General features: G+C 40.2%; 1 protein-coding gene across 26 annotated transcripts in view; it reads right to left on the bottom strand.

The window, feature by feature from the left end:
• IL1RAPL2 (interleukin 1 receptor accessory protein like 2) overlaps window positions 1–27,653 on the bottom strand; it is a 1,479,614-nt gene that overhangs the window by 544,742 nt on the left and 907,219 nt on the right. For all 26 annotated transcript variants that reach the window (XM_059883637.1, XM_059883641.1, XM_059883624.1 and 23 more), the window contains one exon: window positions 11,550–11,823. In XM_059883637.1, the coding sequence (XP_059739620.1) occupies window positions 11,550–11,823 (274 nt within the window). The remainder of the gene's footprint in view (window positions 1–11,549; window positions 11,824–27,653) is intronic.

The raw sequence follows: 27,653 nt of genomic DNA, 5'->3' as shown, positions 1-27,653 counted from the left end.
AAATACTCTCCTTTACAGGGAGTCAGAGGAAGGCTTTGGGAGGGTCAGGGTAATGGGGCTGAAAAATGAAAATATGCATGTAGCACCTCTCAACCTAAATAAGGGTATATTGCCTTATTATTGGCAAAGAGTATGATCTAGTCTGGAAATTAATATGTGTAGCTTCGTGTTAATCTGGGTCTCATTTTACTGAGATAAAGGCCCTGGCGTGGAACTACACACCGCCATCCTACTTGGTTTTTTTCCACTTCATAGCCATGGATGGAGACTGTACTTGTTGAAAATTAACCAGCTAGCTTGCCAAGGTGGAACATTCTTCAGGGTGGTGAGAGAGTGGGGATGGCGCCGTATGCATTCATTCCTGTTCCTGAGAAAACTACTTGGAGTGCACGTTTCGACTAATAATGCTGAGGTCAGCACCATCTCCTTTGTTAATAAGGGTTGAATCAGAGAAGGGAATTTATTCCTTTTAAATACACAGTTTCTCATTGTATAAATCTTAATTATGTTGAATTGGTTCATGGTGCTTTTCAGATCTACTTTTCTGTATATTTTCCTTCTACTTTTCTGTATATTCATTCTACTAATTTTTGAGTTTGATATTGAACCTCCAACCAAAAATCTTAATTTACCTATATAAAAAATAATTGTAACATACACTAGTTCAGTTCAGTTCAGTCACTCAGTCATGTCCGACTCTTTGCGACCCCATGGACTGCAGCACACCAGGCTTCCCTGTCCATCACCAACTCCCATAGCTTAGTGAAACTCATGTCCATCGAGTCTGTGATGCCATCCAACCATCTCATCCCCTGTTGTCCCCTTCTCCTCCCACCTTCAATCTTTACTAGCATCAGGGTCTTTTCCATTGAGTCAGTTCTTCAATATATACTGATTTTATATATGTATGTATATGAATGTAAATTTTATATATGTATATAACTTATGTCGGAGAAGGCAATGGCACCCCACTCCAGTACTCTTGCCTGGAAAATCCCATGGACGGAGGAGCCTGGTAGGCTCCAGTCCATGGGATCGCTAAGAGTCGGGCACGACTGAGTGACTTCACTTTCACTTTTCACTTTCATGCATTGGAGAAGGAAATGGCAACCCACTCCAGTATTCTTGCCTGGAGAATCCCAGGGACAGAGGAGCCTGGTGGGCTGCCGTCTATGGGGTCGCACAGAGTCAGATACGACTGAGCGACTTAGCAGCTTAGCAGCAGCATAACTTATGTAATATATACATATATGTATAACTTTATATTTACATATAAATGTATGTAACTTTGTTCTGTATTTTCCAAGTCTCCTATAAATGTGTTATTGTACTTTCATAATTTAAAAAATAAAAACAAAAGAAAAAAAAGAGGAAAGAAAAAAAAATAATAAATAAATATACATTTTTCTCCATGGAAACATCACCTGCTAAAAACATGCAGTGTTATCTGACTGCATGGTAAGGTGCCCATTAGTTCTGTCCTTTATCTTATTTTCTAAGAACTGGTCAATGTCTTAAAATCTCACATTCCAAAAATATATCTGAAACCTCCATAAACTAAGTGTTATTATGTTCACATGTAAAAAAAAAGCCTTGATAAACGCTGGTTCCAGCCACATTGACCTCCCTGTTTTTCTCTGCACATAGCCCATGCTTTACTGCCTCCTTGCTCTTGAACATTGCTTAACTTGCCTGGTAATTCCTACACTATTGCCACCTGATTCAGATCCTCAAGCACCACCTCAAACATCATAATTCTATAAGTCAAAAGTTATTTTTTCTTACTTTCTCCTACTGTTTTATTTCTTACACTACTTTTTGCTTCCTCTCATGTGTGATGGAATAAAAGACATGAAGTTAGCGTTGGCAGGTCTCTGCTTCTCTCTGCTCTCGAAAAATAATCCTCTTTTTGGCTGAAAAGGCCTCTCCAAAGCCAGAAACTTCTACAGAGATTCTGTGTTCTAGATCATTTTCAGGGCTTTTTCTGTGAAAAATAGGTGTAATGGGCAGAAAGAGCTGAAAAAAATTGTGAAGAGCAATCCTAGTTTAGATTATATTAGAAAGGGGAACAAGAAATTGAAAAGAGAAAAAAAAAGCAAGAGATAGAAGATGAAAGAGGACAAAAGAGGAAAATGCATTCTAAGGGAAGTTTTTTAGTTGGGAATGAGAATGAGGAATGATGAGAGAGGTTTCTGGGCAGCTGTCTTATGTAATAAATAGTGAGCATAAGAGTAGTGGAAAAGATGATTTCAAATACTGTGGAGGTGGGGCTTTTCCATTTTTTTTGTGGTACCATGGACTGTAGCCTGCCAGGCTTCTCTGTCCATGGAATTCTCCAGGCAAGAATAGTGGAGTGGGCAGCCATTCCCTTCTCCAGGGGATCTTCCTGACTCAGGTATTGAACCTGGGTCTCCTACATTGCAGGCAGATTATTTTACCATCTGACCCACCAGGGAAGCCCAACTGTCCTCCCATATAAAATAAAAATTAAGTTTAAAAAAAAGATTGAAGGCAGACATTTAGGAAAGCAGAGAAACTAATTAGGAGTTTATTGTAACAAGACAGATAAGAGAGCTTGGCTTGGACCAGCAGTGGAATGGAAGGCACAGATTATGTAATCCCCAAAGGTCAAGGAAGTTAAAACCCTGTGGAATAATAATACATTGACCGATGGGAGATGGGAGCAGAGAGATAAACTGTTCTCCTATTCTCCTCCTGGATCAAGTATGTAAAAATACCCTTCCTTCTTCACTGCCTCACTTTGCTTTTACCTTGTTCTTGTTTCCCTGGGATTACAATCCCTGGGTCATGAAGATCCCCTGGAGAAGGAAATGGCAACCCACTCCACTATTCTTGCCTGGGAAATGCCATGGACGGAGGAGCCTGGCAGGCTATAGTCCCTGGGGTCACAAAGAATTGCACATGACCGAGTGACTGAGAACACAGCACACACTCTCTAATACATATTCACTTTTTGCCCCAGGATTCACTTTCTAGGAACCCAATGATGAGACAGGAGGAAGATCAGGAGTTCCGTTTTGGATCTATTGGTTTTAATGTAGGTAGAGATGCTGAAAAGTCTGTTGGATAAAAAATTCTGCAGAGAGATCTGGGTTGGAAGGTATCTATGTTGGAGTTACCAGTGTACAGATGGTATATAAAACTGAGACTGCATAAACAGATCATGGAGGGAAGTGGTGTTAATAAAGATGGAAAAAACTAAGGACCAGGCCCTAAGAGTCCTCTGACATTAAGAGATCAGGAGAAATATGAGGAGTCAGCAAAGGAACTTCAGAAAAGATAACTGATGAAATAAAGGGAAAACAAGAGAGTGTGACTCTTTAAAACTCAGGTAAAGAACATATATCAAAAAGAAGGGATAGTCAACTGTGCTAAATGTGCTGATCTTATAAAAAGAGGAGTGAAAATTGACCTGACCATTGGATTTAGCATTGTTGTAGTCATTGGAGACTCCAGTTTTGGTGGAGTGGTTAAGGTAAAATTCTGATGGAAGGGACTTTCCTGGTGGCTCAGACCATAAAGAATCCACCTGATGCAGGAGATGCAGGAGATGCAAGAGAAGAATGCAAGGGAAGATCCCCTAGAAAAGGGAATGGCTACCAACTCCATTATTTTTATCTGGAGAATTCCATGAACAGAGGAGCCTGGTGGGCTACAGTCCATGGGGTCGCAAAGAGTCAGACACAACTGAGCAACTTTCACTCCCTCAGTCACTGATGGAAGTAGTTTAACAGAGAATTAGTGGAAAAAAGCTTAAGATGGTGAGTGCAGACAACAGTTTCTTTGAAGTAGTTTTGCTGCAAATGGAAACAAAGAAATGGAGGCAGTGGCTGTCAGGGGAAGTAGAATTAAGAAGCATAGACCTTGACCTGTGTGTATGCTGATGGAAATGATTCAGTAGAAATAGAAACTTCCATGATAAGAGAGATGGGAGAATGGCTTCAGTGATATCCTCGAGTAGGCAAACATGGTCAGAATCGAGTGTATTAGTGAAGTGACTGGTCTTACATGGGAGCTTTGCCAGTCCATCAATAACAACAAACCTGAAGGCAGAGTATGTGGGTACAGATACCAGTAGGTGGATAGATGTAGTGGATGTTCTCTCCTAACTGCCTCAATCTTTTCTCAGTAAAATGGGAAACAAGGGGAGGAGATGTTGGAGGCTTGAGAAGAGCAGATGTTAAATAGTCATCTAGGAAGACAGGAGACTGAATGGTGCAGTAATATACCATAAGACTATGTGACAGCATTAAGAATCCATTTGAGGTTCATGATAATGAATTTAAAGTGAGATCAGTGAACATTATATGGTTTCCTTCGGTCAGGTTCAGCTAGAAGGATACAAATACAAGCATAGATGGAGAGTTGGATTTACACAGTGTTGTGGTTTTCACAAGTGAGTAAGATAAAGGGGAAAAGGGTCTTGGAAAACAAGAGGGTATATATGAGATTGATTAAATTGACTGATCATGGAATTTAAACTGTTAGTTTGAAAAGAGAGTGGTGGATAGTGGAAGAATTGTGGGACCAGTGAGTTGCAGCTCTGGGTAGAGTTAATACATTATTGGAACTGTGGTACAGAAAGAGTGAGCCCAAGTTGGTGGCCAGAGAATACATGCAAATGAGATAATCGAGGAGATTACTACTGCCTCCACCACTCCAAAATGTTGCAGATCACCTGCCTGCCACAACCATTACATTACCTAGTTGGACACTGGAAAGACTTTGAATTTGCAACTCCTGAAATAAGTTGAAACACTGATATCAACAAAATAATCATAAAACAGAAGATCACTGAACTTGTGTAATGATAAAAGGAATGGAACTAAATGAATACCAGTGTTAGGTAGCTCATCAGTGATTACTTGAAATTAATTCTTGTTTTCTAATGATCAAATATAACCCATTAATTCTTACCAAGCAGGTAATCCAGCTGACTAAACTATAAATATCTGTTTTCCCTCAGTAAATAAGCTGGAATTGAAAATAACATAGGTATTATAAAATAGAATGATTATATTTCTGATTATTACAAAGCTAATGTGTTATAATATGGTTATATTCTAAACATTATACCATGTCTAATTTACTATTAATGCAATGAAAATAAACTATAACTGATACTAGTTTGTCATTTAAGTTATGCACAATTTTTTAAAATAAGCAGATTATCAAATTGTGGAGGTTAAAAAATGGTATTTTCAGGTTATATATGTGTTCTTTTATGTATATTTGCTACAAAAATAACTGTATCAGGGACTCCCACTTATAAACCAAAATAGGAGGAAAAAAATAACTAACCGCATAACACTCTAGCCTACACAGGCCAGAAGAGGCCATTGCTGCAGTCTTAAGACCCTGCTGCACAATCTGGATCTTTTCTGAAGTCAGATAATTCTCTAAGGTTCAGGATCTCATTTTTCCTACAAAAAACTATCTGCTATCCTAGAAATTACTACCTGGGCAACCAACTTGTTTACACTTAACTTTTCAAAGATCAATAGTTAAGCTGGAATTGAATTATGAGAAATGTTCAGTCCTTGAAAATCTCTTGGTTACCATGGTGGGGAGTAGGTTAGGTGGGTGGAAGGTGATAAAAGGTACTTCTTAGTGTCTTAGGTAGACTAGGACAATGACTTTTGTTTCTAAAAGCATAAATTTCCTTGCAGTATGACATAAAGGAAGTCCCATGGTACATGCTCAATGAATATTTGTTGACTGAAATATAAAACTTAATATATGCTACATAGGTACTTTTTGGTCAGGATCATTTAAAGGCCATTAAAATCAGGTGAAATTTTTGTACACTTATATTTATTTCTTATTCTTTTTAATTATGGAACATTTCAAATATATTCAAAAATTTAAAAAGACAATGAACCCTCATGTATTCATTGTATAGAGCCAAAGATTAGCCCCATACTACATTTATTTCAAATACCTTCAATTCCCCTCAATTCTTCTGGTGATGTTATTCTGCAAGAGTAATCACTCAAATGTGATGAATAGCAGGGCAAATGTCATGCCTCAGAACTGAATAAATGCACTAAGGAACCCTTCACAAAGAGTTTGTGAGGCATTCAGATTTTGAGGACTTCACTTATTTCAGTGATTATTAAAGACCGAAAATAGTTGGATTATCTTCCTGTTTAAGAAGGAGTTTCCTAATTCTGTTTACTTAATCAGAGAGGTAAATAGCCATAGTGGTTTTGAACTTATCACTGATTCTCTGAATGTGGCCACTCTCATCCCAAAACACATAGGTTTCTACAGATATTCAATTATATTTAATCACTCTTTTCAATATCTTGAATTCATTCAGGATTACATGAATACATCTATCTTCATCCATAGCTTAAGTCACCCCTTTTCCAAGTTGTTGAGAAAGTGATATGTGGGATTTTCTCAAAAAAGATTACTCTCATCATTTTTATTCTACTAAGTGCCTCCTCCACTGAAAAGATTTGAGTAGAAAGGGGAATAGACAGTAATTCTTGGATTAGCATGGCTCTCAAAATATGACTCACTTCTCCACCATCCCTCTATTACTAACCCACTGACATGCTGAGAAATTCAAGTAATCATTCTTGAGATTAGCCAAAGAAAAACACAAAAATGAGTGATTGGCTACTGAAAGGTCACAATCTGTAAACTTTTCTTGCTATGAGTTAAATGGCTGGAGAATGTTACTAAATATTTCATATCTGCATTTTTTTAACCACACTGAAATCAGTAGAGTAACTTTTGATGAGGTTGATAAAGGATAGGAAAATAATCCATAATTACTTTAAAGTAGTATCAAATTTGAGATTTTAGGTGATATAGATATTGCCAAATGCAGAGCCTTTTTCACTATAAATGTCACTCTCTTGGCAATGGCATAACATCACCTGCATAGACTGAATTTGGAGCCTATGATCCAAATAGGAGTCAGTGATCACTACTAGACCTGAAAAATATGTTTATTATTTATACCCAAATTCTAGCTACTTCACTTAATGCCATTCTGGAAGAGATAAAGCACAAACAAGCAGATTACAAAAACAACAACAACAAAAAACAATGAGGAGGTTATGTCAAAGAGACAGATGCACCAACTGAAAGAGCTTCCAAAGGTGGATGAATTTGACCCAGAAAATACAGTAGCACTGAATTATTACCCAGTGTATAATATAAATGTCCATGAGTCCATAGTGATATAATAAATGATTGAATACATAGATGGGAGAAAAAAACAAATATCCCGTGCAGAAGAAATCTAAATAATTTTATATAGATATGGGCTTCCCTGGTGGCTCAGATGGTAAAGAATCTGCCTGCAGTGCAGGAGACCTGGGTTCAATCCGTGGATCAGGAAGATCCCCTGGAGAAGGGAATGGCTACCCACTCCAGTATTCTTACTTGGAAAATTCCATGGACAGAGGAGCCTGGTAGGCTACAGTTCACGGGGTTGCAAGAGTCAGAAATGACTTAGCGACTAACACTTTCACTTATGTACATAGTTTGCTCTTAATGAAATGGAGCGTAACTACCATTTCGTATGTATGGACTATTGAAAAACTACTTCCTTCCAAAGAGGACAGTTTGAAAAAGGAGGGGAAAAATAACAACTTCAGAGTGGAGAAAGACAAGTACTACCTTGAGCCAGATGATCAAGGTCAATATGAACAGTGATAATATATGCTGATACTCCCTACCCTTGATATGATGTGATGAGAATGCATTTTACCTCTGTGCTCTTCCTCCTCAAAACACATTACCCCAGTATAAGCATGAAAAATTATCAGGTTGAGATTTGAGAGACATTCTACAAAATGTTTGAATAGTACTATTTAAGCTGTCAATGCCATTAGAAACAAGAAGAGTATGAGAAACCCCTACAGCCAAAAGGAACTTAAGGAGACATGACAATTAAATGTAAGGTGGTCTCCCAGACGGAATCCTGGAACAGAAAAAGGGCATTAAGCAAAATCTGAGGAAATCTGAATAAAATAAATGGACTTCAGTTAATGATGATTGGCTCATTGATTATAACAATTGTACCACAGTCATGGAAAATGTTAATACTAGGGGAAATGGGTGTAGGGCATACAGAAACTTTCGGGAGTATCTTTGAAATAATTCTGTAAGTCTAAAACTGATCTAAAAATTTAAAAGAATATTTAAAAACCAGTTGGGAGCTTTTATTGCAGCACTTTTTATAGGGACAAAAAATATATGCACATAAATAGCAAAATGATAGACTAAATTGTGATATCATAGACTACTGAGCAACACAGAACAGTATATATTTAAAAGGATGAGTGCACTCTCTATCAGTTGACTTGGAAATATTTCCAATATATATATTTAATAAGGAAAGAAAATGCAGGGAAACATGTAACTCTGTTTTTAGTTTGTAAAACAGTGAGGAGAAAATCCCCATGTAGATATACTTGTGCAATTAAAAGAATCAGGAGAAGGTATGCCAGGATACGGGCTTCCCAGGTGGTGCTAGTGGTAAAGAACCCTCCTGCCAATGCAGGAGACGTAAGAGACGTGGGTTCGATCCCTGCATTGGAAAGATCCGCAGGAGAAGGGCATGGCAACCCACTGCAGTATTCTTGCAGTGTCCTGGAGAATCCCATGGACAGAGGAACCTGACAGGTTATAGTCCATAGGGTCGCAAAGAGCCAGACACAAGTGAAATGACTTAGCACACATGCATGCAAGGATACACACTAGACTGTTAGCATTTATCAGATAGGGGAAAGGGTAAGATGAGTACATGAGTGTTATATTTTTTTAAGGAAGAGAGGAAAGAGAGCCAGATTGGGGAAATAAGCAGAGCAGGGGAAGTAAGCAGTAATTAATTCAGTAATTCATTATAAATATAGCACCTGTATGTAGTTGGCTGATGCTCTGCAAATAAAATATTTAATTTGTGAAAACAAAAGAGAGCAAGTGGAATTTGAGGAGGAAAAATGATCTATTTTAGATTGGCAGGATTTAAGAGGGTGGGGAATGAAAAAGGTATAAACAGAGAGAGAGTAGCAGCACCCTAAAGAACAGAGTGTCAGACAGTGAAGCCAAATTACACCCACTTCTCAGTTCTGCCAAGAGCTGTCCAAGGAGGTGAAAATGCTGCTTATTACTAAGGGTGTGGTCAGAATGATTGCTACTTTTGCCACTATTCTGGGGCTTTTGCCCACCGCAAAGAGACAAAACTTGTTTCCCCAATATTTCCTCCCAACACACATACAAAAGTGATTCTTAAGGCATCAAGAAAGCTCTCTATTTATATACCACCTGGTCTCCTGCCCTTTTGAACAATGAGGCCACACCAGGAATTTCAAAGTGCTTTTGATGAAGAGGTGACATAGCTTTGACATCAGACAAAGTCCACAGGAAACAAAAATGGAAGGGTCTGCATTTCCCAGAACGTAAAATCAAACAACAGAGTACAGATCCCTGGTGAGCAAGATCAGACTTAGCAAATGGCAGTTTTGAAAATGTGTTTAAAGTCACCTCAGCTACCTACTTCAACACTTAATACAGTCTCTATCTGAGATTTGAGATCTTAGACCCTGACGAGGGGAGATGGAGAGGGGAGGAAGGACATACTGTGGAATTCCTGAGCAAAAAACTGATTTCCTGTCACTATGAACTTCTTACAAACAGGAACTGTATCTGTGGTATCTTCCACAGTATAGTATATAGGAAGACAGGAGGACCATATGTTTATAGGGTCCCACATTGAATACTTAGATACAGTAGACTCAAATTCACATTGCAAATTCCACAAAGAATTTCACCAGAAATTAAAAGATCTCCTGTTAAAAGATCTCCCAGAAACATTTGAAACTATTTTCCTTCAATAAGAAAGGTGAGACCCTGACCTAAATGATACTTTAGGTAATTTTCATGGCCAGAAATCAAGATCATTGAGCCAAGTTGCTGCTGCTGCTGCTAAGTCGCTTCAGTCGTGTCCGATTCTGTGTGACCCCATAGACGGCAGCCCACCAGGCTCCCCCGTCCCTGGGATTCTCCAGGCAAGAACACTGGAGTGGGTTGCCACTTCCTTCTCCGATGCATGAAAGTGAAAAGTGAAAGGGAAGTCACTCAGTCGTGTCCGACTCTTAGCGACTCCATGGATTGCAGCCCATCAGGCCCCTCCGTCCATGGGATTTTCTAAGCAAGAGTACTGGAGTGGGTTGCCATTGCCTTCTCCATTGAGCCAAGTAGCTCTATACAAAAACATTTGTTAATACAGGTCTTCCTGTATTAACCATTAGGGTTATGGCCTGATAAACCCATTGTTGTTGCTGTTGTTTAGTCACTCAGTCGTGTTCTACTCTTTGTGACCCCATGGACTATAGCCCTCCAGGCTCCTCTGTTCATGGGATCTCCCATGCAGGGATAATGAAGTGGGCTGCCATTTCCTTCTCCAGGGGATCTTCCCTACCCAGGGGTCGAACCTGCATCTCTGTGTTTCCTGCATTGGCAGATAGGTTCTTTACTACTGAGCCACCTGGGAAACCCGAGTTGAAAATACCTGAAGTCAAAATACATTTAATACACCTAACCTACTGAACATCATAGTTTAGCCTGCTGCTGCTGCTGCTGCTGCTGCTAAGTCGCTTCAGTCATATCCAACTCTGTGCGACCCCATAGATGGCAGTCCACCAGGCTCCCCCGTCCCTGGGATTCTCCAGGCAAGAACACTGGAGTGGGTTGCCATTTCCTTCTCCAATGCATGAAAGTGAAGTCGCCCAGTCGTGTCTGACTCTTCGTGACCCCATGGACTGCAGCCTACCAGGCTCCTCCGTCCATGGCATTTTCCAGGCAAGAGTATTGGAGTGGGGTGCCATCACCTTCTCCGATAGTTTAGCCTAGTCTACCTTAAATGTGCTCAGAACAGTTTCATTTCACATTGGGCAAAATGATGTAATACAAAGCCTATTTTATAATAAAGTACTGAATATTTCATGTAATTTATCGAAAGTGAAAACCAGAATAGTTATACGGGTACAGAGTGATTTTAAGTATACCATTTGATTACCCCATGATCACATGGCTGACAGAGAGCTGCAGCTTACGGCCTGTTACTACCCAGCATCATGAAATATTATCATGCCACATATTGCTAACATGGAAAAGATTCAAAATTTAAAGTGTGGTTTAGGTTGAATATGTGTCACTTTTGCACCATCATAAAATTGAAAAATTATAAGTCCAACCATCCATCATAAGTCAGAGATGGTTTACATAAGGCCCTGGGGAAAGAGTGGAGATAGGGAATAAATGAATCACAAAATTTTATGAATTGAATGAGTACACACAGTAAATGGGAATCTTGCTTTATGAAAATGTGATGAGAACTTGCTATGTTGTCTTAATAAATAATTAAAAAGAAATGTATAGAAGCTGCACATGCACTGTAGCCTGTCAAGAATACATCCACTGTATAACATAAGGCACCCTTACACACTCCAGCCCTAAACAAGACTCACCTGTGACGCTGAGCAATGTTTTCACGTAGCACTCACCTTAAAACACAAGTGTAGAACCCACTGTCTTGTGCTTCAACTGAGTGAAACCATATTGAATCTTCCTCTTTGCTCATCCTGACCTCTGAAAAGATGATGGGCTCTTCCAAATCACCTTTGTTTTTGTACCACATCAGCCTAAGCCCAGTGCTTTGGGCCATGCTATAGTTGGTACGAATGTAACTGTAGAAAAGGGCACATTTCACTCGGACTGGCTCGCCTGCCAAAGCCATGTATGTCTTGAGATCCACTGACCAGTCGATGCAGCCATCCACTGAAAGAAAACCAAATTGGGCATGAGACGCAATGAACATTATTGATAATGATGAGAGCAATAATAAATCATTGCCAACATATACCGAGGACTCACTATGAGCTAGACATTGAGTCACGAGCTTTACATAGATTATCTCATTCAATCTTCCCAGTGATCCTATGACAGGGGTCCCCAAATCCCCATGCCATGGACCTGTACCACTCTACGGGTACCACTCTACAGGTACCACTCTACTGGGCTGCACAGCAGGAGGTGAGTGGCGGGTAAGTGAGTGGAGTTTCATCTATATTTACAGCCACTTCTTATCACTCTCATCCCCTAGGTCTGTGGAAAAATTGTTTTCCATGAGACCAGTTCCTGGTGCCAAAAACATTGGGGACTACTGTCCTATGAGATATATCTTATCCTTGGACCTGGGCAAGCATGATTCCTGTTCTAGCCCTGTGCCTCTGGAGTATTTCCAGTCCTCTACAGTAATCTGCTTGGAGTTAACTAGATCCTCCAAGGAGCTCCAGCACTCATACCTATGGGGTATTCCTGGGGTCCCCACAACTAGCTACCAATTCCAGTAGGGTGGCTGGCCAAGTGCATCATTACTGCCAGCCAAACGGCACCCACTTAACAGGATTTTGTGAGACTGGATGGCTGGAATGACCCTGGCATGCTGATTTTTGGTGACTCAAATTGTTTATATAGACAGGAGACCCACAAAACAGAGACTTCTTTAGGACCCTGTATAGTCTAGGAGGAGCCCTGAAATTGAGGTTTCTATTATTTTTATTTTATAGACAAGAAAATAAATGAGACTCAGTAAAGTTTAGTGACTTTGCCTATGGATACAGAGCTAATAAATGGTGGAAAACCAGTCTGTGGTTCCAGAGACTGTTTTCTTAACCCCTATCCTGTATTGCCCCTGTCTATAATTGTGACCGGAACCACTGTTTTATTTATTTGCCTTTGAGAAAGTAGATGCCAGAGCTGGAAGCAGTGGGTACCTAAAGTGATTATTTGGCACTGTCTACATGCCAGTTTTCCATGGTATGACCTATTAATAGCAGATATTTAATCACAGCTCAATTTCTTTTTATACCCTTAGGCCTCCCTTGCTGCTCAGCTGGTGTGCGCTCATGGGAATATATTATATTAATGTCCTATATTAATGTCAAGTTTAATCAAATAATATTAGGTGGGTAAATCTACCATTAAAGAAAGACATAAACAGTGAATTCTCTCTTTTCCAGAAAGGTTGGAAATGAGACACTGTGGCTAATTTTATATGCTAGTCAATACAATTAGCATAGCTATTCTACTTCCAATTGCTGATTTCAAAGAATTTCATCAAATTATGCTACATCCCTTTGTGTAACTTGATTACCCTTTATAAAATAATCCTTTCGTAAACTGTATAAACACTGTCATTTTAAAATTATGTTTCGCTTATCATTTTGTGAACTCATCTGCTTCCTTTTTTTAGATGTTGAGAACTCTGAGCCCAATGTGTTTATCTTTTAACCTCAGTTGACAGGGAAAGCTCAGGGCTACATGCAATGCTCAAGTGTAATAAACTATCCTCCCTCAGGATTTTGCTTTCTCTACAGAAGGGCTTCTTGACCTGAGGTTCAAGGACACCCAGAGGCAGATTGCCTGGATAGATTTCAAGGTGGTGCTTATTTGCATAGCTATACTTTTCTGGAGCAATGTTCCATAGCTTCCATAGCTCTTTATCAGATCTTCAAAGGTGTCTGTAACCCAAGAAAGTTTTTAAATTCTTTGACTTCTGACCTCTCTTTGTGACTTCATTTTTCACTGCCTTGCTGCATATGGGCATTTATTATAAGTTGCCTCAAATCCTCTTGTAGTATGTCAAGTATTCACTAGAAATAAATCAATAATCAAATAACTCACCCTAAATTTATAATGAAGGGCATTTGAACTTTGAGGACTCACAGGGCACCAGATTCATCACTATGAATTTTGATGACCATTGTTCACTGTCGAAGTCAAGAAGGTACAGCCGAATTGGACTAAGAACATACTGATCTCTAGCTATCTCTTGGGGGGCTTTTTTATTCACTTCCAGGCATCAGTTGTTTACCTGTCACTTGTCATTCTCATAACTGTCAAGAACAGGGAGGGGGCAAATCTACATTACTTAAACTTTGGGGTCATTGTAGATTACTGGTGATACATCACTGCATTTAATGCAGTTTTGATATTTATTGTATTGTCATCTTTGAATGAATTTTATATTTTCCCTACTATGGATTATTTGTGATATTGCTCCCATGCATTAACACAACTGTGAGGAAATGATATGCTTTTTTTAAGAAAATGTATTTTTTCTCATGCTATGCTAAGTCGCTTTAGTCATATCCAACTCTTTGCGACCCTATGAACTGTTGCTCCCCAGGCTCCTCCGTCCATGGAATTCTCCAGGCAGAATACTGGAATGGATTACCATTATCTCATCCAGGGATCTTCCTGAACCAGATTGCACCTACATTTCCTGCATCTCCTGCACTGCAGGCGGATTCTTTCCCACTGAGCCACTGGGGAGACCATAGCTTTATTTTAAAAGTTGGTTAATAGAAGAAACAAAGAAAATATGGGGATTTCTTAAAAAGTCCTTCACATTCCAGTTTTTGTTATTTTCTGACCCTAAAGGTGCATAGCAAATGCTTTTGAATTAACAAATGTGTCTTGGAAGAGTAGTTTTAAACCTCGATAATTACCTACTTGATAGGAAAAAAAAAAAAAATCTGGAATGTTTTCTCATTTGCACCCTAAATCCCTGTAGTTACTTTCTCTAAACAATCTGTTGCATAATCTATACCTATACAATGCTAACAGCCTGGTTTGTCCCATTACTGACAGGACATGGTTTGTATAAAAAATAATCAAAATATCTGCTCTTGGGACATGACATTCAGGCTCAAAGGAGGGTGAAGACATTTAACTGCCATTACAATCAGCTTTGTCATACAGACTTTGAGAGGACACTGAGATTTCATTTCCTCTTAAGAGCTAGCTGGGTAAAATGGATTTGATTTAATAGTTTATGGTTCCTTTTCTTCTGTTCCCTTGCTTTAGGTAGCAGAGAGGGAATCTTTAGTTATAAAGTTGTCAACAGGCAGAGAACATATATTCAATAATAAGGACAATTTCCAAAGGTTATCCCCTTATTCTTTTCCTTTAGTACAATCATCCCTCAATATCTGCAGGGGACTGATTTCATGACCCCCAAGGATATCAACACCTCTGAATGCTCAAGTCTCTTATATAAAATGATATGGTAGTTTCTTATAATCTACATATACCTTCGTATATGCTTTAAATAATCTCTAGCTTGCTCATGATAGCTAATACAAAGTAAAAGTGATATAGATATAAATGCAACATAATTTCCAGTGTGCAGAAAATTTGAGTTGTGCCTTTTGGAACTTTTTGGAATTTTTCAAAAATATTTTCCACCCATGGTTGGTTGAATCCCAGGAGGTAGAACCTGAGAATATGGGCAGGGGCCGACACAACTGTATTCACCACACAAGTTAGAATATAATGTATCTCAAAACGCCTGAGGCAATTTTCCAAAAAAAAAAAAATGGATTAGACAAACAACAAGATACCAGGGATACATGAAGGCTCATCTGACACCAAATATTTTTCCACACTGGACTTTCATCAGCAGAAATCCATTCCCATGAATAAAGATCTTATAACCTTATATCTAGACAGTACAGAACCACTATCAGATTCCAGCAAGGTGGTATGATTCATTGTTAATGGATTGCTATTCCTAGGAAAACCAACAGAGACAGGGGGCAAGGGGGGATAAAATACGATACAGTGCATTTCTCTTTAGATATGGGACTGGTGAAACAACTAAGAAGGCCTAGTGAAGTAAGAGGTCTGGAAGCTCAGGTGGCAAGGGAACATGATGGGATTAATACCTTGAGGGTGAGAGAGAAGGTTAAGAGAAAAGCATGAAAGGGTCACAAGAAAGGGCAGGAACAGAAGAAAGATCACATCAAACTTAATTTTCCAAGAGCCATTCCAGGGATCAAAGATGGTAGTATCAGAAGTCACCAGTATAAGTCACATATATATCATGAGAAGGAGATTGTAATACATGCCATGCAGTCAGAGCCCTTTGCATGTTGACACTCCATATGTATTTGGCAAATGGGTGAATGAATACATCTGTGATGTAGCTGACAAGGGAGCATGCTATGGCCAGGATAGAGACATAGCAGAACTCAGGAGCCCACAGATAAAGCCCACCTGCAAGTTTGACCTTATCAGCAAGGCCTCTCGTTCACAGGGGGATCCAGCCCTATTCTGTTCACAACTCCAGTCATAGCTATGTAGGTTTGCCCCCAAAAGCCTCTGAAGAATGGTGGTTTCTGGACAGACTGGCTTCTCCCAAAGATGGCTTGATAACTGTGTTCCACTAACTAGCCACAAGTGTAAATACAGGTACTGTAGGTCCCTGGTAGATCAGACCGTAAAAAATCTGCCTGTAATGAAGGAGACCTGGGTTCAATCCCTGAGTAGGGAAGATCCCCTGCAGAAGGGAATGGCAATCCACTCCAGTATTCTTGCATGGAGAATCCCATGGACAGAGGAGGCTGGTGGGCTACAGTCCGTGACATTCAAAGAGTTAGACATGACTGAGTGAGTAACAGTTTCACTTTTCTTTTCAAGAAGGAAAACAATCCCCCTCCCCCCCAAAAAAAAGAAAGAGAGAGAAAAGCAGCAACATTCTGCAGTTGGATTGAAGCTTGCCACAGAGCAAATCCACCAAAGCCATCAGGAAGGCCTGACTGTCTTCTGCTTCATGGTCCCTTGGTATGGCTATAAATATTTTCATCATTCCACTGAAAAATACCTATTTCTATATAAGCCATTCCCTGTCCACCCTTGACTCGTAAGAATAGCAATTCAAGTATTTAAAAGAACAATTGTATTTTTTAGATTCTTATTTCAGCTTACTTGATCTAGGTTTCTATAAAACTCCCAAAATTATTACTCTTAGTTTGGTCATGTTGGTAGAAATGTTTAAATATCTAAGCGACATAAAACACTTCAATGGAGCAAAGAAAGTCATTCTTTAAAACCCAGTTCTTGGTTTTAATTGCTTTCATTTCAGACTGCAAAACAAGCATGTGCTTAAGGAGTTTGACATGAAAATTCAAAAAAATGGAGCACATTTAACATATAAAGGGACATGTTAGTGTTCATGCAATTTATTTTGCCAACAGGAGATTCCTAGGGGTGAAAACTAATGCAGTATCCTGGAAAGTGCCCTCGGTGACCAAAGCAAAACTATTTAGCCTGCTTATAGATAAGCCTTGGATTCCTTGTCAATACATCTGGAAAAACAAATCCTGTCACATCTACCTGCTGTGGAAACAGAGTCATGAGAAAAGCATTTAATCCCTCAAAGAGGATAAAATGTTATTATCAGCAACAACAATTATATTATTTTAGGAAACAAGAATACTGCCTGCAGTAAAATTACAGACTCTAATGGCTATGTACATTACAATTTCTATTGGGGAATAGGATATATAGCTATGTATAGAAATGCCAGTTCTGGATATCTGCCCCAAATTGGAAATCTCTTTAGGTAAAATTAGCATATGAAAATAGGCAAGCTCCAGATATCTTGATAATGTTCATTACAACCTAAGTCCTTTGCCTAGGATGTACATCTGGTATTAGTTTATTATGTGCTTTTTTATCAATAAATTGATTTTTTTAAGCCAGATGTTTTTTACTAACTATGTCAGCTATATGCCATTGATTTTTATGGCCAGCTCTCATTTGTGAATCAACAGGGCAACTGTTGGGGGAAATTCATCAAATTACCACTAGAGGGCAGGCTGTGCAAGTTTTTGTATATTATAATACCTTATCAGCTGAGCTCCAAAGAATTGATGCTTTTGAACTGTGGTGTTGGAGAAGACTCTTGAGAGTCCCTTGGACTGCAAGGAGATCCAACCAGTCCACTCTAAATGAGATCAGTCCTGGGTGTTCTTTGGAAGGAATGATGCTAAAGCTGAAACTCCAGTACTTTGGCCACCTCATGCAAAGAGTTGACTCATTGGAAAAGACTGATGCTGGGAGGGATTGGGGGCAGGAGAAGAAGGGGACAACAGAGGATGAGATGGCTGGATAGCATCACTGACTCGATGGACGTGAGTTTGAGTAAACTCTGGGAGTTGGTGATGGACAGGGAGGCCTGGCATGCTGCAGTTCATGGGGTCGCAAAGAGTCAGACATGACTGAGCGACTGAACTGAACTGAACTGAACCAGTGTAATAACTTATCTACTACTGTGGGCAAGAATCCCTTAGAAGAAACAGAGTAGCCATCATAGTCAACAAAAGAGTCTGAAATGCAGTACTTGGGTGCAATCTCAAAAACAACAAAATGATCTCTGTTCGTTTCCAAGGCAAACCATTCAATATCACAGTAATCAAAGTCTACACCCTAACCAGTAATGCTAAAGAAGCTGAAGTTGAACGGTTCTATGAAGACCTACAACATCTTCTAGAACTAACACCCCAAAACAGATGTCCTTTTCATTATAGGGGACTGGAATGCAAAAGTAGGAAGTCAAGAAACATCTGGAATAACAGGCAAATCTGGCCTTGGCAAAATGAGGCAGGGCAAATGCTAATAGAGTTTTGCCTAGAGAACGCACTGGTAATAGCAAACACCCTCTTCCAACAACACAAGGGAAGACTCTACACATGGACATCAGCAGATGGTCAATACCAAAATAAGAGTGGTTATATTCTTTGCAGCCAAAGATGGAGAAGCTCTATACAATCAGCAGAAATAAAACCAGAACTGACTGTGGCTCAGATCATGATCTCATTGCCAAATTCAGACTTAAATTGAAGAAAGTGGGGAAAACCACTAGACCATTCAGGTATGACCTATATCAAACCCCTTACGATTATACAGTGGAAGTGAGAAATAGATTCAAGAGATTAGATCTGATAGAGCACCTGAAGAATTATGGACGGAGGTTCATGACATTGTACAAGAGACAGGGGTCAAGACCATCCCCAAGAAAAAGAAATGCAAAAAAGCAAAAGGGCTACATGAGGAGGCCTTACAAATAGCTGTGAAAAGAAGAAAAGCAAAAAGCAAAGGAGCAAAGGAACGATATACCCATTTGAATGCAGAGTTCTAAAGAATAGCAAGGAGAGATAAGAAAGCCTCCCTCAGTGATCAGTGCAAAGAAATCGCAGAAAATATTAGAATGGGAAAGACTGGAAATCTCTTCATGAAAATTAGAGATACAAGGGAACATTTCATGCAAAGATGGGCTCAATAAAGAACAGAAATGGTATGGACCTAACAGAAGCAGAAGATATTAAGAAGAGGTGGCAAGAATACACAGAAGAACTGTACAAAAAAGATGTTCATGACCCAGATAATCATGATGGTATGATCCCTCACCTAGATCCAGCCATTCTGGAATGCGAAGTCAAGTGGGCCTTAGGAAGCATCACAACGAACAAAGCTAGTGGAGGTCATGGAATTCCAGTTGAGCTATTTCAAATCCGAAAAGATGATGCTGTGAAAGTGCTGCACTCAATATGCCAGCAAATTTGGAAAACTCAGCAGTGGCCACAGGACTGGAAAAGGTCAGTTATTATTCCAATCCCAAAGAAAAGCAATGCTAAAGAATGCTCAAACTATTGCACAATTGCACTCATCTCACATGCTAGTAAAGTAATGCTCAAAATTCTCCAAGTCAGGCTCCAACAGCATGTGAGCTTCCAGATGTTCAAGCTGGTTTTCGAAAAGGCAGAGGAACCACAGTTCAAATTGCCAGCATCCACTGGATTATCAAAAAAGCAAGAGAGTTACAGAAAAATATCTATTTCTGCTTTATTGACTATGCCAAAGTCTTTGCCTGTGTGGATCACAATAAACTGTGGAAAATACTTCAAGAGATGGGAATACCAGACCACCTGACCTACCTCTTGAGAAATCTGCATGCAGCTCAGGAAGCAACAGCTAGAACCGGACATGGAGCAACAGACTGGTTCCAAATAGGGAAAGGAGTATGTCAAGGCTGTATATTGTCATCCTGCTTTTTCAACTTTTATGTAGAGTACATCATGAGAAATGCTGGGCTGGATGAAGCACAAGCTAGAATCAAGATTGCCGGGAGAAATGTCAATAACCTCAGATATGCATATAATACCACCATTATGGTAGAAAGCAAAGAAGAACTAAAGAGCCTCTTGATGAAAGTGAAAGTGGAGAGTGAAAAAGTTGGCTTAAAGCTCAACATTCAGAAAACTAAGATCATGGCATCTGGTCCCATCACTTCATGGGAAATAGATGGGGAAACAGTGGAAACAGTGACAGACTTTATTTTGGGGGGGGGGGCGCTCCAAAATCACTGCAGATGGTGACTGAAGCCATGAAATTAAAAGACGCTCACTCCTTGGAAGAAAAGTTACAACCAACCTCGAAGGCATATTAAAAATCAGAGACATTACTTTGCCAACAAAGGTCTGTATAGTCAAGGCTATGGCTTTTCCAGTACGGATGTGAGAGTAGGACTATAAAGAAAGCTGAGTGCTGAAGAATTGATGCTTTTGAACTATGGTGTTGGAGAAGACTCTTGAGAGTCCCTTGGACTGCAAGGAGATCCAACCAGTCCATCCTAAAGGTAATCAGTCCTGAATATTCATTGGAAGGACTGATGTTGAAGCTGAAACCCTAACACTTTGGTCACCTGATATGAAGAACTGACTCATTTGAAAAGACCCTGATGCTGGGAGAGCCTGAAGGTGGGAGGAGAAGGGGATGACAGAGGATGAGATGGTTGGATGGCATTACTGACTCAATGGACATGAGTTTGAGTAAACCCCAGGAGTTGGTGATGGACAGGGAGGCCTGGCATGCGGCAGTCCATGGGGTTGCAAAGAGTTGGACACGACAGAGCTACTGAACTGAAACTGAACTGAATATCTTTTCTCCATCTAGTATCTTGAACTAAGGATTTGCCGTCTGCCAACCACTCGTTGCACTCTTGCCTGGAGAATCCCATGGACGGAGGAGCCTGGTGGGCTGCAGTCCATGGGGTTGCTAGGAGTTGGACAAGACTCAGCGACTTCACTTTCACTTTTCACTTTCCTGCACTGGAGAAGGAAATGGCAACCCACTCCAGTGTTCTTGCCTGGAGAATCCCAGGGACAGGGGAGCCTCGTGGGCTGCCGTCTCTGGGGTCGCACAGAGTTGGACATGACTGAGGCAACTTAGCAGCAGCAGCAACCACTGGTTGCTGGGGTCATTTCATAGCAAACTTGTGGGGATGCACCATTAGGGGTAGGTGATAGAGGGAGCCAAAAGCTAAGCATGTACCTAAGATCTTGCTCAAATTGGATAACTAGGTTACATATGCCAGGTAAATGAACCAGCTAAGAAAGATGCAACAGCAGCTACTAGCATTCCTTGAACCTTTCCCTGGTGGCTCAGATGTTAAAGAATCTGCCTGCAATGCTGGAGATCCGGGTTCGATCCCTGGGTCAGTAAGATCCCCTGGAAGAGGGCATAGCAATGCACTCCAGTATTCTCGCCTTGAGAATTCCATGGACAGAAGAGCCTAGCAGGCTACAGTCCATAGGATCACACAGAGTTGGACACAACTGAAGCAACTTAGCACTCACGAATCAGCTAGGCACTGTGATAGATGCTTTGTGTGTAGTTTTCTCATTTCATTATCACATCAGCTCTGGGATGTAGGGACTTTTGCTATTCCCATTTCACTGAGGAAAAAAGAAAAGCTCAGAGAGTTTAAGTGACTTGTTCAAGGTCACTCAGGTTTTAATGGCAGAGTCTGGACCCCAGTGCAGGTGAGCTTCACTCCCAAACTGATGTTCTTAATTACTGTGTGTCCTATATACTGCCTCCTCTACTCTTCATTCCAGCTCATGAGCCATGAAAACATTTAAATTTTCTTGCAGGAATCCAAATTGTCAAATATATTCCAAACAGCACAGCCCTGTTAGGTACAGTGGACCTTTCCAGCTGAGTAATAATCTAGCCCCAAGTAATAACTATTGTGGGAATAATAACCATCAAATAATGTATGCCAATTATTTATCTATGAAATATATATAGTATACAGAGTAATGAATTATTAATAATCTGTGTACTTGACTTAACTTCTGAAGATCAGTTCTAAAACTTGGATAAATCTTATCTGACCCATATTTATTTTAAATTAAATATCTAAGGATGATCACCCAACTCCTAACATTATAATCCAGAAATAGAGTTCTATGCTTAAAATTTGTACTTACTATGTATTATGCCTATTGAATACATGACTCTCTTTATTTTTGATATTTTGATGTAGGAGTCACACACCTGCATCTCTCTCAGCGCTCCTCCAAACACAGGTCTAAAGACAAAATTATTTTTATTTATACCCATCACAGTGGATGCTGTCTGCCTCAAGGGGTCAGCCTCCAAGAATAAAAAGTCAGACTCTCCAAGAAGTGAGTGGCCTGTGCCACAGCTGCTGAATATATGCCTCTTTGCCCCCAGCCTGGAAATATGGACAGAGCTGTTTCATCATTTTTAAAATAAAGTTCTGACAGTGAGAAAATTTTTGATTTCTAAAATCTCATTTCTGTGGCAGTATCTATCCATATCCCCCACTCCACATCTATAAATACAATGAATGATTATCGCTTTGGCTTTTAAAAAGCATTTCCACATTTTTTATGAATTGGATTACATGGTCTTCTTTTACACTTTTACCCCCCAGTATTTATCAATGGCAAAGTTCTGCCTAAATGAAGCCCTTCTTCTCATTTCAACCTAGTTATTATGCTTAATAATGGCCTATCAACCATCTTCATTAGCCTTTCATTACAGAATTTGTGCTGTGCTTTGTCAAGATCATTCCTTCACTCTTTATTTGACAAATGGGCCTCAATTATGTTCTGAAGGTGAGGCCACATGAGGCTTTACAACCAACTCTTCAACTCCTGATTACCTGAGGCTTGATGAGCCTCCTTGGGTATCACCCACTAGCCTAAAGCTCTTCTCAAATGCACTGATGTTCATTTGAAGGCTGCGGTAGAAAATGTGCCTATGGGAGACAGGATATCAGCACTGCCCACCAATCCCTCTAGCATGCTTTCTGCTACTCCCTCAAATCCAGGATGCTTGGCAATAGTAAGCTTATCGCCAATGCCAAATCCTCTCTGCCTCTCATGTTCACGGTCATCCAAGCCAAAAATTTTGGAAGCCACCCCTGAATCTTGCCTTTCTCTTCCCACTGACCTCCCTCTGCTCCTCCCTTAAGACATTCCTGTCAAATTCTTCCCCCTCCTCTCCCTCCTCATAGACATGAAAGTCTGGGCCTTTCCCATATCCTGCTTGGACTATTGCCGTATCTTTCTAAATGGTCTCCCAACTTTTCCATTCCAATGTGTTCTGTAGACAGCTACCAAAATGATCTTTCTGATGCATAAGACCATGTCCCTTTACTGCTCAAAACCTGCAGTGGTTCCTGGTATGCAAAAGCCTAAGCCTACCTTCTCTGGCTCATCAGGGATGGCCTGCCTGTCTTTCCTGACCTCATCCACAAGCCTTCACACACCCTCCACTTCAGTCCCTGATATGCCATTCACTTCTCTGCCTTTGTTCTTCTGGGTCCTTCCACTAGATTGCCCTTTGCCTCTGTGCCTATCTGTGGAGATCCTATTTATCTTCCAAGTTGTTGTTTAGTCTCTCAGTCGTGTCCAACTTCTTGCAACCCCATGGACTGCAGCACGCCAGGCTTCCCTGTCCTTCACTATCTCCCAGAGCTTGCTCAAACTCATGTCCATTTAGTCAGTGATATCACCGAACCATCTCTGCTGTCCCCTTCTCCTAGTGCCTTCAATCTTGCCCAGCATCAGGGTCTTTTCCAATAAGTCAGCTCTTCACATCAGGTGGCCAAAGTGTTGGAGCTTCAGCTTCAGCATCAGTCCTTCCAATCAATATTCAGGACTGGTTTCATTTAGGATTGACTCATTTATCTCCTTCCAGTCCAAGGGACTCTCAGGAATCTTCTCCAACAGCACAGTTCAGAAGCTTCAATTCTTTGGTGCTCAGCTTTCTTTATGGTCCAGCTCTCACATCCATACATTACTAGTGGAAAAAGCATAGCTTTGACTATATGCACATTTGTCAGCAAACTGATGTCTCTACTTTTTAATGTGCTGTCTAGGTTTGTCATAGCTTTTCTTCCATGGAGCAAGTGTCTTTCAATTTCATGGCTGCAGTCACCATCGCAGTGATTTTGGAGCCCAAGAAAATCAAGTCCATCACTGTTTCCCTTGTTCCCCCATCTATTTGCCATGAAGTGATGGGACTGGAGGCCATGATCTTTGTTTTTTGAATGTTGAGTTTTAAGCCAGCTTTTTCACTCTCCTCTTTTATCTTCATCAAGAGGCCCTTTAGTTCCTCTTCGTTTTCTGCCATAAGAGTGGTGTCATCTGCATATCTGAGGTTGTTGATATTTCTTCCTGCTATCTTGATTCCAGCTTGTGCTTCACCCAGCCCAGCATTTCTCATAATATATTTGGCATATCAGTTAAATAAGCAGGGTGACAATATACTGCCTTGACATACTCCTTTCCCAGGGTTGAACCAGTCTATTGTTCCATTTCCCAGTTGAACCAGTCCATTGTTCCATATCTTCCAAGACCCAGCTTCAAATGCCACTTCCAAAAACTGCACTTCACTGCCTGGTGTCCATTTACCACCCCGTGGTGCTCTGACCACGTGTTTGCCTACAGATCCCCTTCCCAGTTAGATGGGTGCCTTACTTCCTTTGTATCTCTAGAACAAGGCCCAATGCACTGCACAAAGTAGACATTCATAAATCTTTAAGGGATGAAATTGTGTGGGGTTTCCCCCCTCAAAATTCACTAATAATAAAAAGCTATTTGCATGTGTCAAAGACCTTCAAACTCCTCCTACCACCAGAGCAGTAATACATCCAAGTGAAAGTGTTATTAGCTCAGTCCTGTCTGACTCTTTGTGACCTCATGGACTATAGCCTGCCAGGTTCCTCCATCCATGGGATTTTCCAGGCAATAGTACTGAAATTGGTTGCCATTTCCTGCTCCAGGGGATCTGCCTGACCCAGGGAATGAACCCAGGTCTCCCACAGTGCAGGCAGACTCTTTTCCATCTGAGTCACCAGGAATGCTAGCAACCAAGTTCAATGTACAAAATGTGTTCACAGTAACAAAAGTTTGCTACTTTCCTATTAGCTAGCATCACAATAAACAGTAATCACAAAATAAACTCACCTCCATATCCCCACTCCAGAGCTCACGAGTCTATGCTAATAGCTGATCAAAATCACCAAGTCTATCACCCAAGTCCTTACAAATTAGGCCCTACCCTATCAAAATGGCTGCCTACCACTTTCCAAGAGAAATGATTTGCCTTGGAAACAAACCAAGATCATTCTGTTGTGTTTGAGGTTGCACCATGTACTGAACTTCAGACTCTTAAGTTGACTATGAGGGCTACTACATTTCTTCTAAGGGATTTTTAACTGTCATCTGAATCAAAATTGGTGATTCTCATACATTTTAGTTCACTGATTCCTAAGATATCAATGTTCAATCTTGCCATCTCCTGCTGACCATGTCCATTCAATTCATGGACCTAACATTCCAAGTTCCTATGCAATACTCTTCTTCACAGCATCAGACTTTACTTTCACCATCAGACACATCCACAGCTGAGCATCATTTCTGCTTTGGCTCAGCCACTTCATTCTTTCTGGAGCTATTAGTAATTGCCCTAAGCTCTCCCCAGTAGCACACCAGACACCTTCCAACCTGGGAGGCTCATGTTCTGCTGTCATATCTTTTTGCCTTTTCATACTATTCATGGAGTTCTTCAGGCAAGCATACTGGAGTGATTTGCCATTCCCTCCTCCAGTAGACCAGGTTTTGTCAGAACTCTTCACTATGACTCCTATGACCCTCCCATCTTGGGTAACCCTATATGAAATGGCTCATAGCTTCATTGAGTTATATAAACCCCTTTGCCATGACAAGGCTGTGATCCATGAAGTGGAGAAGACTTAGGAGGTCTTATTAAATATAGGTTTATATATTCTTATCCCACGAGAGTCTGCATAATTAATTACTATTATAGTGAACTGCTTTGATTAATTAATTTTCATATTAGCTGAAGTTTAACCTTTGGATTATTGAAAATCTTTTTTTAAAAAGTCCTTATCCACTTTTCTGCCTCAGTAAGTAGAGAACCGTGATGAGAATAACAGTTTCTGGACTGACTAAGGATTTGACAGGTCCTTAGGGGCATCACCCTAGACCTTGATGCCAAGGCAGTATAAGAATACAGACAGGCATTGTGAAAAGAGCATAGAGCTAGCTGGAGATGTGACACCCTGGGTTCACATTCCAAGGAAATATGTGACTTTGGGTAGTTAGTTTCTACTCTCATAAGAAATGGAGACATTAAACTAGACAAGTTCTAATCCAGCACCAAGAAAACAAATTATACAATGGTTGCAGAGGTCTTTGGTCAAGACGACCAGCTGTATATGTGCTAAACTGGAAATTTTCCCCCTGGCAATCTTTTGTTTTTTCCTTAATTTCAAAGCTACAGAGAAATAAAAGGAATACTATCACAAACTCCCATGATCTCAAGGATCCAAATTTAATAATGTTAATTTTTTTTCCAATTTTCTTTCAGTAACTTTGCTTTATTAAAGAAATAAGGCATTGCAGATATAGCTAATATTCCCATTAACAACCACACACAGTCCCATCCTTATCTCAAACACCTGCATGGATGTAACCACTACTCCTTCCAACTTTTAGACTCTTATCTGTATGTAGCAGGATACCCTGAAGAAAATATTTTGTAGCGATTAAATGTTTGTCTTCCAATAGGGAGTAGAGGTGGGAATAAAATCAGTTGAGTGAGGGTTCTTATGAGGTAGGTTCTAGTGAACTGAGGTCTAGGAGAGCACATATAGAGTTGTGCACATGCCCCGTATATGTGCACCCTGCGCCTCTCACACATGCATCCCTAGTGGGGGCCAACATCAAAGTTTAAAGGGGTTTTCTGCCTGAAGTTAGTTGTTTCTACACCATCTGCAGCCACACATTTCAGGATGAGACTCTGTTTCTGTTGGGGTTCTGCTCTGTTATAGGGAGAGTTCTGATTCATGGCAGAGATACAACTGTTACTCATCAACTAGCCAGTCTCTAGAGGTTACACACACGAGGCAGGGTCCACATCTTATGGCCAACACCTGGCGGCCCTTTTTTTAAAAATCAAATTCTGGGTCAGCTAGGATACATAGATTCCAAAGTGCCCAATAGGGCTTAATCCTCTTTAGATAACTTATTCCCCTCTTCATTTCTATGTTTAGCATACCATTCAGCTTCCATAAACCTCTCCTCTTAATAAACAATGGAAGGCTTTGCCAAGCCCTATCAGGGGACTGTGAGGATTAAATGTATTAATGTACTTCAAGTCCTTAGAACTAGAATGTGCAGTGCCTGGCATATATACAATGATCAGTAAATCTTTCTTACCTCAACCACTACTATTACTTCTTTTAATTATATACTTACTTATAAAATTACTCTATTACATTCAAGCTTTACATATGACAATACACACAATTTCAATAAAACTTGTCTTTTATACCATCTTTGTATTAAACTTAGGTCATTAAATTGCTTTATCATTAAATTGTTTGTTCAAATTTGAGGCATGGGTAAATCATATTA

The sequence above is a fragment of the Bos taurus genome, chromosome X, assembly GCF_002263795.3.
Source record: "Bos taurus isolate L1 Dominette 01449 registration number 42190680 breed Hereford chromosome X, ARS-UCD2.0, whole genome shotgun sequence".
NCBI lineage: Eukaryota > Metazoa > Chordata > Mammalia > Artiodactyla > Bovidae > Bos > Bos taurus.
Note: the sequence above shows the minus strand (reverse complement) of the source record. Positions and strands in the feature narration are given on the sequence as shown.